This window comes from Ascaphus truei, chromosome 6 (assembly GCF_040206685.1).
Source record: "Ascaphus truei isolate aAscTru1 chromosome 6, aAscTru1.hap1, whole genome shotgun sequence".
NCBI lineage: Eukaryota > Metazoa > Chordata > Amphibia > Anura > Ascaphidae > Ascaphus > Ascaphus truei.
The window spans coordinates 85,638,615-85,655,187 of record NC_134488.1 but is presented as its reverse complement, the minus strand read 5'-3'; the positions used below and the strand labels follow the sequence as shown (position 1 = coordinate 85,655,187).

The following is a 16,573-nucleotide window of genomic DNA, read 5'->3' as shown; positions in this document are numbered from 1 at the left end:
ATTGTATTTCAACAGGAAGTGGCTGTGAATACTATTGCCATGATGTTGTGGGTAGAGAGGGGGGGGGGGGGGGTGTGTAGAATGGAATCTTATATACCGACACAGAAGGACATGATTGCACTAAACATGACCTTATTTTGTTACAGATCTCTCTGTGTCAGCTAGAGAATTACATGTAAAACACAAGCAAAGCGGACAGTATGATGATTTCATTCCTTGAAGACATAACTTAATTCCAGTTCTTCTGGCTATATGTATCTATCCACAAATTAGGCAGATTTGGAGCGTGTGAACTTGTGGCCTCTAACTGCCTGTCACTTGATGTTAAATATGTGGTTGGAAAAGGGCATGTGAAAGTCTCAAGCACTTCTTGATTTTCCTGTTTCACTGGGTGTCCTGCCAGTCATTGCCTCTGGCCAGCCTGACGCCCTGCACATATTGTTTGAGAAAGTGCGTTTGAGAGCCAAGGATGATGCCTACAGAGGCCAGGGTTCAAATGTTCAAGTGCCCTGCAAAGCTTATAGTCAACAATGATAAAATATATCAATGTCAGTCACCTCAGTTTGGGAGGCAACAAAATAAAGAACACATTTGTTTGTACATTTCCCCCAAATACTTTGTTATGGCAAAACGAAATGATTGCATGAATTCCATGGTGGACTTATATTAACCATGCGTATCAACCCAATTATTTAAAGCTAAAGTAGATAGAACATTATGTTCTTGTTTCCCCCTCCCCCTTACATTATTTTATGGTATGTGGTATTAGTGCAAGTAAGTCTTTTTTGTGTCATGTGGGAAAATGACCAAAAACCGCCCTATCCTCTGAATGTCTCCCCCCCCCCCTGAAAACACAATAAATGTAGCATAGGGGTGTTGTATTTAAAACAATCTGCCTCTGACAGCAGGTCTGAAACGTTGTGGGTGGAACTTTCCCAGGTTCTGAAAGTCAGCCCATGTGCATGAGCCTCTGTTCTTTGTATTACACACACGCCTGACATCTGGGTGGGGGTCCATTCTTTTGGCAACAGAAGATAATTTCGCATGAATGAAAGTGACTGTTGTCCTGCAAGCTCTGTGATTGGTCACATAGTGTGGGAAACCCTGAATAGCCAGAGACCCATGCATTGACATGCAGATATGGGAGTATAAATACAAGACAGCCAAGTACTGCAGGAGAAACGCTTCCACCGAGGCAACCCATAACATGGCTCTGAACGATGCTACTCTTCTCATCTCCAAGGAATATTCTGAAAATAAGCTCACTACAAAAGAAAAGAATAAGGTAAGCACGATATAGATGTTATTTATTTATTTATTTTTTTGCTCACGTGACTGGTATTTTTTCGCTCAGCAAATATTAAATTCCCCCCCCGCCCCCCCAACCTTCCATGAATAATACAAAAAAAAATGTTCTCCTCTCCAGATGAGAAAACCATTGGTGGAGAAGATGCGCAGAGACCGCATTAACTGTAGCATTAACCAGCTCAGGAAGCTGCTGGAGCAGGAATTCCAGCTTCTTCAGCCAGACTCCAAGCCAGAGAAAGCAGACATCCTGGAGATAGCTGTGCAGTTTCTCAGGCAGCAGATCTGCACTCATTCAAATGGTAAGTTCTTAAAAAAAAATGTTTTTTGTATAACACTGCTCCATTTCACAAACCTTTGACAGGGGTGTTTTTAAGTTACTTATGGGGACCTAAGGGGCTGTGGGTACTGGGTTTGGACTAAGAGGTCATGTTTAGGATTTTGCCTCATATTGCAAAGGTATCATTTTAGTTACAAAAGAATTCGCTATCTGTTTAGATCAACTTATTCCAAAATCTTTCGATTGTTCTGACACATTTAAAGTTACTTACTTGGCCTCTTTATTGCTAAATTACTTTTTAAAGCCTTTTCATTTTTAATGTTTTAGTGGTATAATATAATATTTGTAGAAACCACCTGTTTACTTATTGTTCATTTATATCATGTTCTTGTTCTTTTGATCAGATATGAAACTACTTCAGCAAAAAAGCCACCAGGACTACAGCCAAGGCTACTCCAAATGTTTACACGAGTCTCTGGCCTTCCTGTCCATTCACCGCATTGAGGAAGAGACACAGGTCAAGTTACTGAATCATTTTCGCCAATTAGAGTCGCCCCACAGAGATCAGAGCTACCACAGGAAAACATTCAAGTCCTTTCCCTGCAAGAAGAAACAAGCTATGATCAATAACACCAAGCCACTTTGGAGACCGTGGTAAAACATCCAAAGGACATTACTGAAACATATCACATTGAGATGATAATGTACAACTTTTATAACAAGAGGAGGTTATGATTACTTTGATCAGTGTTATCCTCTTTTCTGTAGGAACATTTCCCCAAATACTTTCCCAGTGAAAGATTATCTGAATACATTCAGTGTTTGCTTCATAATGAAGAACATGTACTTAGTATAAAATATAACAATGTAAGCTGTTAATTATGTTAATTATATAATGCTGTTTATTATACATTATAGTAATGTTCAGAAGTATTATGTATACACGTGTTTTAGTCTCATAGACAACTGTGTAATGGCACTAATCATATCTGCAAAAAAATTACTATGCCGATATTACCACTACAACATAGATTATTAATCTTTAGATCGTGATGTATTTCTGCCCCATGGTAGCAGATAGGTTAAATATCTTCTGTAAAGACGTTTAATGAATAACACTTGAGTTGTTTTGCCTGATGCTTTTCCACTGAGCTCCACCACTGCAGGAAGACTGGTGCCCCTGCCAAAGTGCTGCAGTTGCCTTCAGGTTTAAATAAGAACAGTTCCTAAAATGTACTCACTCTATGGCTCCTATTCAATATAGTGTGAATCCATATTCCCTTTGCACGGAAAAATTTCAGCTGCCAACATTTGCATAGAGCTCGAAAATTACCTAGAAAGGCTAAGAGGACTAAACATGATATTGAAAAAGTGTCTATGTTATCACAGTTAACCTTTTATAATAGGTGAGATTGTATACATTTCATTACATCTCAGTAATAAAATGGAAGGAGACTATTTTGAGGCATATTTGGTTAGCCGCCAGTTATTGCCATCAAAATTGAACTATGTGTAATATGCATGTGCATTGTTTATTAGATTATATTTTATAGTTATCTAAGTACAGATAGTAACTGTCATTAAAGGCATATCCCAGCTCAGGGCCTGTACAAGGTATAGAGGTATACAATGCTTGCTTCATATACCTGTTATTTACAGCTGTAGATGTGATCTTGTTCTACAATATTTGTAGAGTTAATGTGATCCTGTATTAGTTATAGTCTTATAACGATGTACAGAATGTATGGCAAATTGCCAATTTATTATTATTATGGTTCTGTATTGGACCTGAATGATTAATTTGTATCTTCAGCTATGGAGGAGGCTGGAAATCAGCTATTGATAATGTTATTTCTGTTCAGGAAATAAAATGACCGTTGCATTTTACAACTTTGGGATTGTATTCTTTCAATTTTGCATCTTAAATAGAGTACTAATGCAGTCTTTTATTTATTTAAAATTTCCCATACACACAGCATTTACAGGTAACAAACAATGTAAGACACATGGGAACACTGGTGCAACACTGTAGTGATGACAGGGGCTGGGGAGTACTTATCAAGGTTACACAATTTGCTCCATAACACTGACCCATTAAAACCTAAACCTTGCAGATTTAATTGTTGCAATGATACAATAATATTGCACTTGTTATAGATGCATTATACATCTCATTATAATATTGTGCTATTTCCTTCCTAACTAAGAGACAGTCAGTGATTTTCTATGAGACTCACTGATCTCAAGTTAACCTAGCTGAAATAGTCTCACATACATCAGCAGTCTCACTGATTTTATTGGTCTACAAACCACAAATCTCTCTGATTTCTTGGAGGATGACAATCATCTCCAAAATAAACAAATAAATAAATACAATCTGCAAATAAAAAAAAACAGCAGCATATTTATCAAATAGGTACATCATTATTGATTTCCATTTTTATTACTTATGAAGCTGTTTCTTGCCCAAATATGGCACTCGTTTTGCCCCAGGAGGCTTTGATAAATGACCACATAGAGTAAACCCATTGGGAGAAGACATCTCACAGTTTCATTCACCAACTTATTGTAAGCTCATGTTTCTTATAGTTCTATTCAAATTCTGCACTTCAGAAATAAATATCACCAGACTTATCAATGACCTGATCCCATTGACAGTAAATATTTTTTTTTACATTGGGAGTATTGAGGAAAATTTTGCATTACTCATTTGCACATTAACACATTTCTTCCAGTATCAAAACAGATAATATACTTAGAATATTTTAGCAAAGAAAAGGATTACAAGTCTGCACATTTGGTTGCTATTTTCTGATGTCATTGGTCTCAAGAAGTTGAATGCAAACTGCAAAACTAATACGAGGGCGCCATCTAGTGGATAGATTTAAATATTATTGAGGATTGTTTGTTTAATTTATACTTAAATAAAGTTACTGTGAGTAAAAAAAGGGACAAAACCTCCCCACCACCATACAGTGTACAGCAAATAAAAATATCACTTGTGAGCACATTCACATGTCTCAGAAGTGCCTGCAACTAGCCTTTCACCATTATCTCTTAACACGGGTGCGCAAACTTTTCAGTCTGCACACCCCTGCCTGCTTTCCCCCCTTCTTACCTTGTCTTTGGCGTCATGTGACCCCGCAACAGCATTTGACATTGCGTTGCCACGAGGACGCGTCGCCGAAGACAAGGTGAGGGAAGTTGCAGAGGCCTTACACGATCCCCCTGCACTTAATTTAATTTCCTTGAGGAAGAGCGCGGTGCCCCCCTGGAAAATCTTGCGCCACCCCAGGTGGGCCTCCCTCCCCCCAGTTTGCTCACCCCTGTCAGCAGACAGTGCTTCCACTGCAGCAAGGGATTCTGTGAAATTACATTTTTACTTCCTGTCCATTTTAACATGGACCCCTATAAGTGTATGCCTGTCGCATAATACAGCTTTCCAGCACAGCCTGGGTTAAAGAATTATATAGGCAGTAAACCCACTCACAAGACAGCTGTTTTGACCATTTGTGTCTCACCAGTGTGAGACTGGTTATACTGGCTTTGCAGACCTGTCTAAAATATGTGAATGCGCTCACAAGTGATATTTTTATTTGCTGTAGACTGTACGGTGGAGGTTTTTTGTCACTTTTTCATCAGGCCTGCCAACGGGGGGTGTGCTGGGGTCGGCGTCCGGGCCCCCTGCGTGGTCGTTAATAATAATAATAAAACATAAAAAAACGCAGTGTGGCTGCAGGTCTCTCTGACGGCAGCGCCGGAAGTTAGCTGGGCTAAGCTTCCGGCACACCGGCGTGAGAGGGAGGCCCGACGCACGCGTGAGCAGCCAGCGTGGGACAGACAACTGCTGTGACCTGCCATCGGGTCCCCCACGCAACACTGCCAGCCACTAACCCCCCTGCCCTCCCCCCCGTAGCACCGCCAGCCCCGCAGCACCGCCACCCCCCGGCCCCACCCCGCCACCCCCCCGCAGCCACCGGCCTCCCCCTGCAGCTACCGGCCACCCCCCACAGCCACCCTCACCCATAGCACCGCCACCCCCCACTGCCACCAGCACCCACCCCGCAACAACTGGCCCTCTGCTGATTTTTATATGTATTGGGGGATGTATTTTATATATGTATTGGGGGGGGAGTATTTTTTATATGTATTGGGTGGGTTGGGGTATTTGTTATATGTATTGGGTGGGTTGTGGTATTTTTTATCTGTATTGGGGGGGTTGGGGTCTTTTTTATATGTATTGGGGGGTTGGGGTATATTTGTATATGTATTGGGGGGGTTAGTGTATATTTTTATATGCATTGGGTGGTGGTGGTATATTTTTTATGTGTATTTGGTGGAGTTTGGGATCCCAACTCTCAATAAACCCCAGTGATGGCCATACACCAGGGGATACAGATAAGAAAAGGTAACAGTGCTCCAGATAGCTCCCAAGGATCTCCTGCTATCTGTATAATGGTAAAATAAAGTCCCAACGCGTTTCGTCTCAAACAGACTTCTTCCAGGGGGTATCTGCAAGTCCTGCTGTCCTTTTCCTATTCCTCACTGTATACGGTTATTAATCATGATCAAGGTTGCGCGGTGGTAGAGCGCCTTTTAAAACAAGAAAGAATATTGAAGGAGGGCCAGATAGATTTTATCATTAGAAGTATTCGTTTTATTCTTACTAATAATTATTTTCTTTTTGATGAATCTTTTTACCTCCAGATATGTGGCACCGCCATGGGTACAAGGTTTGCGCCAAGTTGTGCTAATATTTTTCTGGGAATGTGGGAACAAGATTTCATTTTCAATAATAATCCCTTTGGCGCAAACCTTGTCCTATGGCGGCGCTATATCGATGACATCATTTTTGGTACTGAAGACTTATTAAAGTCTTTTTTAACATATATTAATACAAACGATTTTAATCTTTCTTTTTTATCTACGATTAGCAATTTAGAAATTTCATTTTTAGATTTGACCATATATTATATTAAAAATAATTGTATACAGACCAAGACTTTTTTTTAAAGAAGTTGATAGTAACAACTTCATTCTAACCACCAGTTGTGGCTGGCTGTCTTGGCTGAATAATAATAAGTCTTGGCTGAATAATATTCCCACAGTACAGCTGACACGCATTAAGAGAAACTGCTCAGAAATAGGGCTTTTTCATGAGCAAGCCACTATTCTGGAGAGGAGATTCATTGAAAGGAAGTATAATAACACTTTTAAAAAATGCGAGAAAAAAAGTGGACACAATTGATAGAAACAGTCTTTTAATAACAAAAGAAAAATAGCCAATAAAGGACAATTTTATTCCATTTATAACAAAGTATAATCGCGAATCTGATCAAATCCAAAATATAATCAAGAAACACTATCATATTCTAAAGGGGGACCCCATTCTTGGAGACTTTTTGGAAGAGCGTCCTCAGGTAGTTTTTAGCCGAGCGAGGAGTATCAAGGATTCTCTAGCACCAAGCGCTCTAAAGAAAATAAAGAAAACAAATGAAACAGACAATTGGTTGCCATCCTTACCAAAAGGTTTCTATAAATGTTTTACATGCAAAGCATGTAAAAATGGGCAAGAAAAAACAGATATTTTTAGTTCCAATCACACAGGTAAATGTTTTAAAATTAAATCTTTTATTAATTGTAGGAGTACGCATGTTATATATATGTTAACCTGTCCATGTTGTTACGCCGGTGCTGCCCGCAGACCAGACCCGTCCCTTCTACTGAGGTGAGGAACGTATATGGGCACGCACCCGCAGCAAAAGGAGCGTGTCCGGAGTGTGGTGTTTTTAGGCGTTGCCAGGCCAGGTGATGTTGCTAGCAATACTTGCCGGTACCGGAGAAGAAGTGCCGTCGTCGTTGCCGTTTTAGCCAAGGTCAGGGATTGGAGAATTCCGGAAGGTCGTTGTCCAAGCAGGGGTCGAGAGCCAGAGATAGATGTCCGCCAAGCCAAGTCGTAACCTGAGAGAATAAGAGAGAGAATGCCAGAGTAGTAATCCTAGTGGAAACTATGTCGAGCAATGAGTGAGTGGGAGGAGAGGCATTATAAAGTGCGGCTGACCAATCAGAGGTGGAGGCAGGCCTGGAGGAGTGCGTGGAGCTATCCTGGATAGGTCCACTTAATTGGCAGGCAGGTGAAGACTCTTATTCTGACAGGAGGTCCTATTAGTCTGTAGGGGGCGTGGTTTCACTGCTAGAGCAGTGAATAAATTATCTTCACCCGGCGCCCGCTGTACACGCTCGCGGCCGGGACACATGGCAGCCGCATGGGAGAGGGAAGAGCCAGCAGGAACGAGAGACCGCCGGGGATGGCGGGGAACCTCCAGAGCAGCAGGAGGTAAGTGGCGCCATCGAGGGGCACGCACCTTGGCAGCGGGGGTTAAAGAAGGTGAGGAGGGGCCAGGGCGCGGGTGCCATGAACCCAGACTCCTCACACATGCGGACTTCAATACATTGGAAGAACTACTCATCCTCTTCGAACTAGGATTCTTGAGCATTTGCGTAATATACACTTAGGGATAGAAAATCATAGTGTCCCTTTACATTTAAAAAAACACCATAATTCTGATTATACAGGTCTAAAATATATGGGATTTGAACATGTGCACACACATTGGAGAGGAGGAGACAGAGTGAAGCAGTTGTCCCAGAGAGAATCCTTTTGGATTTTCGAATTGAAAACATTATACCCCAAAGGATTAAATGCCGATTTTGATTTTAATGCATTTTTAACATAATTGATATTTGTTGTTATGAGTATTTTAGAATTAGTAATATTTAGTGTTTTAAATACTTTTAAGCAATCATCTGTTAAGTGTGATATTCTGATATATGTATTTCTCTATTAGAGTTATTTTGATGTAATCACTTCGTTCGTTTTTTCTATACTAATACACTGCTATATGTCTATTTAGCTCACTAAGTATATTTGCTATATTTACTACCATTACACTTATTAATTATGCCTACATTATCTAAACATTTATTACTTTAGGGCAGCTTATATGTTCTATGGCTGCTTTTTTATTGTTTCACTTAGTTTATTCACTTCATTGGCACTAGACACTTTACACACGATCACTTGTATGTGTATATGACAACGTTATATACCTATCTGTTTTATATTTGTCCACGTATTCTATGTGCTCTTTATTATTATTAGGCTAGTATAAGGCAGGCCACACGTTTATGGCTTTTTTTCTAACTTTGCCACTCACCTTACCCTCGTATCTGCCGCGTGTGGAACGCAGGCACTCCATATACTGCCTCCAGTATGTTTACATGATGACGTCACACATGCGACGTCGCGTTACAGCTTGGAACGCACTAGCTAATGGAACGCAGTGCGCAACCAATAGGAAGCCGGATATACGAAAAAAGGCGCGAATTTTAAACTACTTATAGGAAAAGGGCAGCAGGACTTGCAGATACCCCCTGGAAGAAGTCTGTTTGAGACGAAACTCGTTGGGACTTTATTTTACCATTATAAAGCAGGAGATCCTTGGGAGCTATCTGGAGCACTGTTACCTTCTCTTATCTGTATCCCCTGGTTTATGGCCATCACTGGGGTTTATTGGGAGTCGGGATCCAGTTGTTTTCTGTATAGCTTTTGTGGCCTTCTGGTTTCTGTTTTTATACCATAAAGATTTATTTCCTTTTTTTCCTGCGTCCTTTTCCTGTTTTTTGGAATTACTCTGCGATTCCAGAACAACCCGTATAAGTTGGGTACTTTAACAACCAAGGGGCCTATGCAGAGAGCAGCGCTATTTCGAAATTCGCCATTTTTTGGAGAAAATCGCGCAGAAAGCAGCAGAAAATGGCGAGTTCCGAAAAACGCGCCAATTTTTCTTTTCTATTTGTAAAACTCGCCTCGCGGCTGGCGAGAACCTCAATCTCGCCAGTTTAAAAAATATCCGTATGCAGAGAGGCGCGAACGGCATCTAGCGGCTGTTCGCGCCAATAAAATGGCGCGATTGTCTCCGTTTTGCCTCGCCAAAAAAAACTGCCGCTCGCGGCCATTGCAAAGGGGAAAAAAAAGGCGCGAATTTGTTTTAACACATTTCTGAAGCGCGCATCTCGCCAATTTAAACTCGCCACACGCATCCATGTTAAACATAGCAGAATTCGCACTTTTCTGCATATGGAGATTAAAACTCTCCAAAAAAGCTACTTTTTAATAAATTCGCCAATTTTAAAATTCGCTGCTCTCTGCATAGGCCCCTATAAGTCTTCCCACTTTCACAATAATGTGAGAGTTCCTTTGGCTCTTAGCATTCTAGCATCTGTTATATACAGTATTACACTATTTTGTGTTTTATCTTTCCATTGGGAATATCCTGTTGCCGAGGAGCCTGCACTGACGCCGCGAGTCCTGCCACTGGAGAAGGTCCATACCATCAGAGATATCCTGCTAACGGAGATTCCTGAACATCAGTGTGGCTATACTTAGCAACCACAATGCTCGTTTAACCCCGCCTAATGTGAGTGCATTACTTTCTACATCTTAACTGTTTTATACAGTATTATACTATTGTGTGCTTTTTCCCCTTTTCTCCATGTATTTCCCATTTTAATGAGATTGTGCGCATTTGGTACCTCTCTCCTCAAACAACTCAAGTGGCCCAGAACTAAACCATTTGCTGTCCGGTGCGGCACCCATCAAGGAAATTCACATAATTGGACTATTACGTATCCTTCCAGTTCACAGTTTTTTTGCGCTTGTTTTTCTCCCTTTACAGTATTTTTTTATATGTATTGGGGAGGGGCTATATTTTTATATGTATTGGGAGGGTCTCGCATATTTTAGCATTGTGTCCAGTATTTTTGGACACGTCACCTGGCAACCCTAGCCACCCCCCCAGACATCCTGCAGCCACTGGCCTAACGCCCCCCCCACCCCATAGCTACTGCATACCTTTCGCAGCCACCGGCCCTCCCGCAGCAACCCCTGCCCCCCCAGTAGCAGCCACCGGTGCCCCCCCCCAAGTAACAGCCAACGGTCCCCCCCAGTAGCAGCCAAGCCACCTGCCCCCCCAGAGCCACCGGCCCACCGCTCATCCTGCAGCCACCGCCCATCCCGCAGCCACCGCCCATCCCGTAGCTACCGGCACTCCCACAGCCACCGGCCCACCCCGCAGCCAGTAGCCACCTTGCAGCCACCGGCCACCACGCTGCCACCAGGCCTGACATGAGGCCATCCACAAGGTAATTCTGATTTGTATTTGTATTGGGGGTGTATTTTTTATATGTATTTGGGGGGTGGGGGTATATTTTATATGTATTGGGGGGTGGGGGTATATTTTATATGTATTTGGGGGGTGGGGGTATATTTTATATGTATTGGGGGGATGGGGGTATATTTTTATATGTATTTAGGGGTGGGGTATATTTTATATTTATTGGGGGGGGTGGGGGTGTCTTTTTATATGTATTGGGGGTTAAGTAAAAGTTTTGCTGTAATTTTTTTCCCCGTGGTAGGTTTGCTATGGGTTGGGGGGGGGGGGGGCGGGCTGCTCCTTTCATTTGTCCTGGGTCCTGGGCCCCATGATTTCTGTTAGCGGCCCTGCTCATAATAACCTAATTAAGGTGTGGTTGAAACCTATCCCAGCTTCAAGTTGCAAAGCCAGTATAACCACTCTCATACTGATGAGATCCAAAAGGTTAAAACAGCTGTTTGTTAGTAAGTTTACTGGCTATGCACTTCTTTAACCCAGGCTGTGCTGAAAAGCTGTGTAATATAGCAGGCATATGCTCATAGGGGTCCATGTTAAAATTGATAAAAAGCAAACGATAATGCTGTGTGCTTATTTGCATGTAATTTCCCAGAATCCCTGCCTGCAGTGGAAGCATTGTATGCTAAGAGTTAATGGTGAAAAGCAGCGTTGCAGACCTGTCTGAGACATGTAAATGTGCTCACGTGATATTTTATTTGCAATACACTGTACGACATAGGACATTTAGCATTTTTTGCCCCCCATAACTTATTTAATGTGTGGTTGAAACCTGTCCCCGCTTCGTATTATATCCATCCTGACACTGATGAGACCCAAAAGGTTGAAACAGTGGGGATTTCTTGTCTGGCCTTTTGTCCGAATAATCTGGGAAAATTGTCGGAATCCTAACAGGTGAAAACACCACAATATCCGACCCTGAGGATCTGACTTTGGGAGGACGGTTTTAAGAGACACCACACCTGGATTATGAACACTTTGGGGTCTATTCTATAGCCCTCGATAAGCCACTCATCGAGGCCTTTTCGGCCAAAATACCTACTTCTCTTCAGTAAGCATTGATAAGTGGGCAATAAAGGCATGAATCGCCAATTTTTGCAGCCGTCCAAAGCACAACTCCGGGTGAGCCGCGATAAGCCACTTATCGGCAGGTTTTGAAACTCGTGCACTTCTAGTAGCCTTGATTACTTTATCGAGGCTAATTGTGACTATAGAATGGCAATTTTCTTCCAAAATCCTCATGCCAGGAAAAGTTGGTGTGAGGCTGGGGAGAAACAGCTGAGAAGTCAGCAAGAGAGGGCCATGTCTTCCATTGCCAGCAAGAGTACATGAAAAAATACAATCTAATGGCCCCTAACCCCTTAATCACTATAGTAATTAAGGGGTTAACCCCCGTCCCCCGCTACCCACCCGGGAGGCCTAACCACCCACTCCGGCCCCACTATACGCACCCTCTACCCATTGATTGGCACAATGGTATATCATACCCATACAATATGGGCATGATAAGCCACTATAGCAGTCAGTGGCCAACCTAATACAAATCATTAAGGCCAAAAATACACAATAATAAAAGAAATACGCAAGCACCTAAACACCCCAACAATAAAATAATTAAAAAGCCAAATAGTACACATGAATAAAAATTATCACTCACCAAAACCACAAAAGAATTCAAATTATGTTATTCCAAAACATAAGAATAAAATTAAATAAACACCTATCCAACCAATTCATGAAATAAAACCACTAGCCAACAAATCAATTAAATAAATAAAACCACTAGCCAACAAATCAATTAAATAAATAAAACCACTAGCCAACAAAACTATTCATTCATTTAAACCGCTAACCAACAGTAAAATGTACTAATAACAAGCCATCCAAATTCCAAACAATTTAACCAAAACAATAAACAGAAATAGAAATAATAACAATCAATTCAAAACAAGCATTTGCCAAAAAATGCATTGCCTGTCACTGTATTTATCTACACCCTAAAAGGGCACAGATGAATACATTAGCAGACAATAAAAAACATAAAAAGAAATAAATACAATAAAAAAAACTGAAAAAAGACATTTACATACATTCAATATTTTCCTTACCTTTAGAAGTCTTCACTCTCCGAATCCCGGCATAACAGGAAGCTCTCGACCCGCGACGTCATCACCAGCAATCCGGCTCCATCCTCCTTGAAGATCTGCATCAGGTAAAAAAATCTTCTTTCTTTGATCTTCTTTCACCTTCTTCTATCTTCATCTGTCATTATTTTCTTATTTTCTTTAATCTTCTTTCTTTCAATCCAAAGTACCCCATATTAAATCCACAACGGATGTTGTCTCATCATCTTCTAAAATGAGAAGGAACAGGCCTTATATAGGGGCTGTGATGTCACATTTTAGGGTCAGATGGTACAGCTCCAATCCGATTGGACGCTGTATCATGTGGCCGCCTCATAATTTTTTTTTTAAAGGATGTGACATCATCTTCGAGGGAGCTATGTCACATCCTTAAAACCACAAGGCTATATCACAGGGTATTACAGCCAATGGGATTGAAGACAATCCCATTGGCTTATGTACTATATGATATGTCACATTAGTTAAAAAGGATGTGACATCACTTTAAGGGATGATGTTACATCCTTTAAACTAATGTAACATATCACATGGTACAGGAACCAATTAAACTGTTTTCAATCTCATTGGCTGAAATACCCTGTTATATAGCCATGTGGTTTTAAGGATGTGACATAGCTCCTTCAGAGATGACATCACATCCTTAAAAAAAACAAAGAGGTCGGCAAATGATACAGCGTCCAATCGGATTGGAGCTGTACCATCTGACCCTAAAATGTGACATCACGGGCCCTATATAGGGCCTGCAAGTGTCATTTTAGCGGAAGATCTTGACGTGGCACATCCATTTTGGATTTACCATGGGGTTTTGGATTGAAAGAAAGAAGATAGAAGATTAAGGAAAAGAAGAAAAGAATGACAGAAGAAGATACAAGAAGGAGAAAGAAGATTAAAGAAAGAAGATATTTTTTACCTGATGCTGTTTTTCAAGGTGGATGGAGACGGATTGCGGGTGATGACGTCGCAGGTTGAGAGCTTCCTGAAATGCCAGGATTCGGAGGGTGAAGACTTCTGAAGGTAAGATAAATATTGGAAACACAGGAGACATATTTCTTCTATTTGCACTATGACTGGCTTTCTGTCCAGCAAATGGGACACTGATTCGTGGAGAGACGAAGCTAAAAATGTATTCACAACAGAACATGTTTATGTAAATACCACTGATCCTGACAATATACAGGATTATTTCAAAGATCTATCCAAGCTGTTCAGTTCCCAGATTCGAATATGGTGGGAGGTCACCAGTTTGCAGACTTACGAGTTTGAAAACATGATTCCAAGAGGATTAAGAATGAATTTAGCACCAGCATATCATATCACTGATGCTGAGTTCATTAAAAAATGGGAAAACATTCTTTCTGAGTGTTCAAACCAACTCATTAAATTGTTAATTGAATCTCAAGAAACCAGATTGGCTGTTGTAGATAATGACCTGAAAATGCAACTTAAAAAGATTGACAAATTCCAATCACATGTAGAATTCACTGACTTGGAATCTAGGCTTCATAAAGATGTCTTGAAGTTTAAAAATGAGATAAAAGAAAGGAAACATCGTAAATATCAAAGGGATAAACAGGATTACAGTCAAGATAAGGTTTATAGTTATAAACAATTTCGTAGAACTAGACCCAAAGCAGTTAATTACTCCTCTTCAGAAATGGAAAATTCAGAATCTGATTCAGGTGGAAGTGAGCAGCTTGGTTCAGTAACAGCTCAGTCCTCTATCAGTACCAGATTGCAACCCATGTCAGACAGGGACGTTTTTTTTAGAAAGGACACAGTCAAAAAATCCACAAGAAGGGGAAAAAAGAAAATTAAGAGAGAGAAGAGGGAGATCACGGAAACCATTCCATTAACTCCAGACAAATAGAAAATATTCAATTTGTCAGACTTAAATTTATCACCAACACATATATCTATGTTGGAAAAAGGTCTGTCGTTTTCACCCACGACTGATTTCAAACTATTTAACTGGATTAAAGACCTCAACCTCTTCTCGAGAAAACTCTTACTGCACAAATTTCACATTAAAAATAGGAAAAGACAACTAGAGTATAGGGACATTACAGTACAAGAACAACTACATCTAGAAGATTTGGTAACATTGTTGAATGACAACGAACAATTAAATACATCTAAGGAAGGTCCATTCACAGACTTAAGATCACGCAGTAGATTTACACCACTAATGAGTGTATGCCCTCAAATTGAAGTCTTCACAGATTTGTAACAAAAGATCTGGAAAAAATGAAACCACGGTATCCCACACATAGCAACATTACAAAGGATGAGAAATCTGCCTTGAAAGAGCTGATGCAAAATGATCAGATTACTATAACACGATCTGACAAGGGCGGGAACATTGTAATTTTAAACACCAGTGACTATGTCAAAGAGAATAAACGTATCTTAAAAGACAAACAAACTTACCTACTTCTGGATAGGGATCCAACTAATAAATTTAAATTGGAACTGTATGCTATTCTGAGGGATGGTCTAGATCACAAATTAATTGGCAAAAAAGAATATGAATTTATGCATGTAAAAACACCGACTATAGCAACGTTCTACACACTCCCAAATATACACAAAAACAAAGATAGACCTCCGGGAAGGCCAATAGTGTCTGGCAATAATAATCTGACAGAGAATTCTAGTAAATACCTTGACAAAATATTAAGACCATTTGAATTGGCATTACCGTCCTATATTAAAGACACCAAGGACACTCTGTTAAGACTGAATGGTATTCAAACTGACCAAGACACATGGCTAGTAACACTCGATGTAGAATCGCTATACACTAGCATCTTGCATAATAGTGGTTTAAAAGCCTGTGAATTCTTTTTGTCGACCAGACAAGGCGGATATGTAGAACATAATAAATTTGTGCTGAACCTCCTGAGATTTGTGTTAACACACAATTATTGAAGTGAAACTTCCTTAGTGGCACCTCATTCGAACTGGGGCAAAAATGGATTGTGGAGACAGAAATGAAACGGATGTGACGTCAGTGCTGGCAGTTGAGGCCGGGCTGTGTTCTGGCTCAGCCCGACCCCAACACTGACATCCCAACCGCTCCCAAAATCAGATGCGGTGGCGGCGGCGGCGATAGCCGCCGGCGCCGCTCCTAATGGCCGCTGCTCCCCCCACACGGTTGATGACATGCGGCGGCGGCGGCGATGGCGGCGGCGGCGATAACCGCCGGCGCCGCTCCTAATGGCCGCCGTTCCCTGCTTGCTGCTATGCCGCGCATGCGCTGTTGTGTTATGATGGCTAACCCCTCCCCTCAGCCCCGGTCACTCCAGCACATGCGTGCCGCCATTCCCCCAGATGCATTGTTACAGCAGCTCCCCGGGGGGCTGGAGGCCGCTGACTTGGCTGCCGGAGGAAGACAACACTAATGGCTGCGGGGTCTGCATGCTGCGCAACTGTGCTGCTATCGGGGGCGAGTGAACGTCCGCCATTGCCGCTCCCGCTCCCATGCCGCGCATGCGCAGCAGTGATGGCGGCAGAAGAGGCTGTTGGTATTGGCTGTGCAAGGGAATGCGTCCCCCACAGCACCATCAGAGGGGGGTGAGGAAGAGCACTCCACGCGCATTTTCGTGCCCTCCTGT

General features: G+C 41.6%; 1 protein-coding gene across 1 annotated transcript; it reads left to right on the top strand.

Annotated features, from left to right (window-relative positions):
- Positions 1–1,043: 1,043 nt before the first annotated feature.
- LOC142497335 (transcription factor HES-5-like) lies at positions 1,044–3,475 on the top strand. Its single transcript, XM_075604990.1, has 3 exons — positions 1,044–1,285; positions 1,427–1,607; positions 1,990–3,475. Exons 1-3 carry the CDS (start codon positions 1,133–1,135, stop codon positions 2,241–2,243), a joined length of 588 nt encoding a protein of 195 aa, XP_075461105.1. The 5' UTR covers positions 1,044–1,132; the 3' UTR covers positions 2,244–3,475.
- Positions 3,476–16,573: the final 13,098 nt, after the last annotated feature.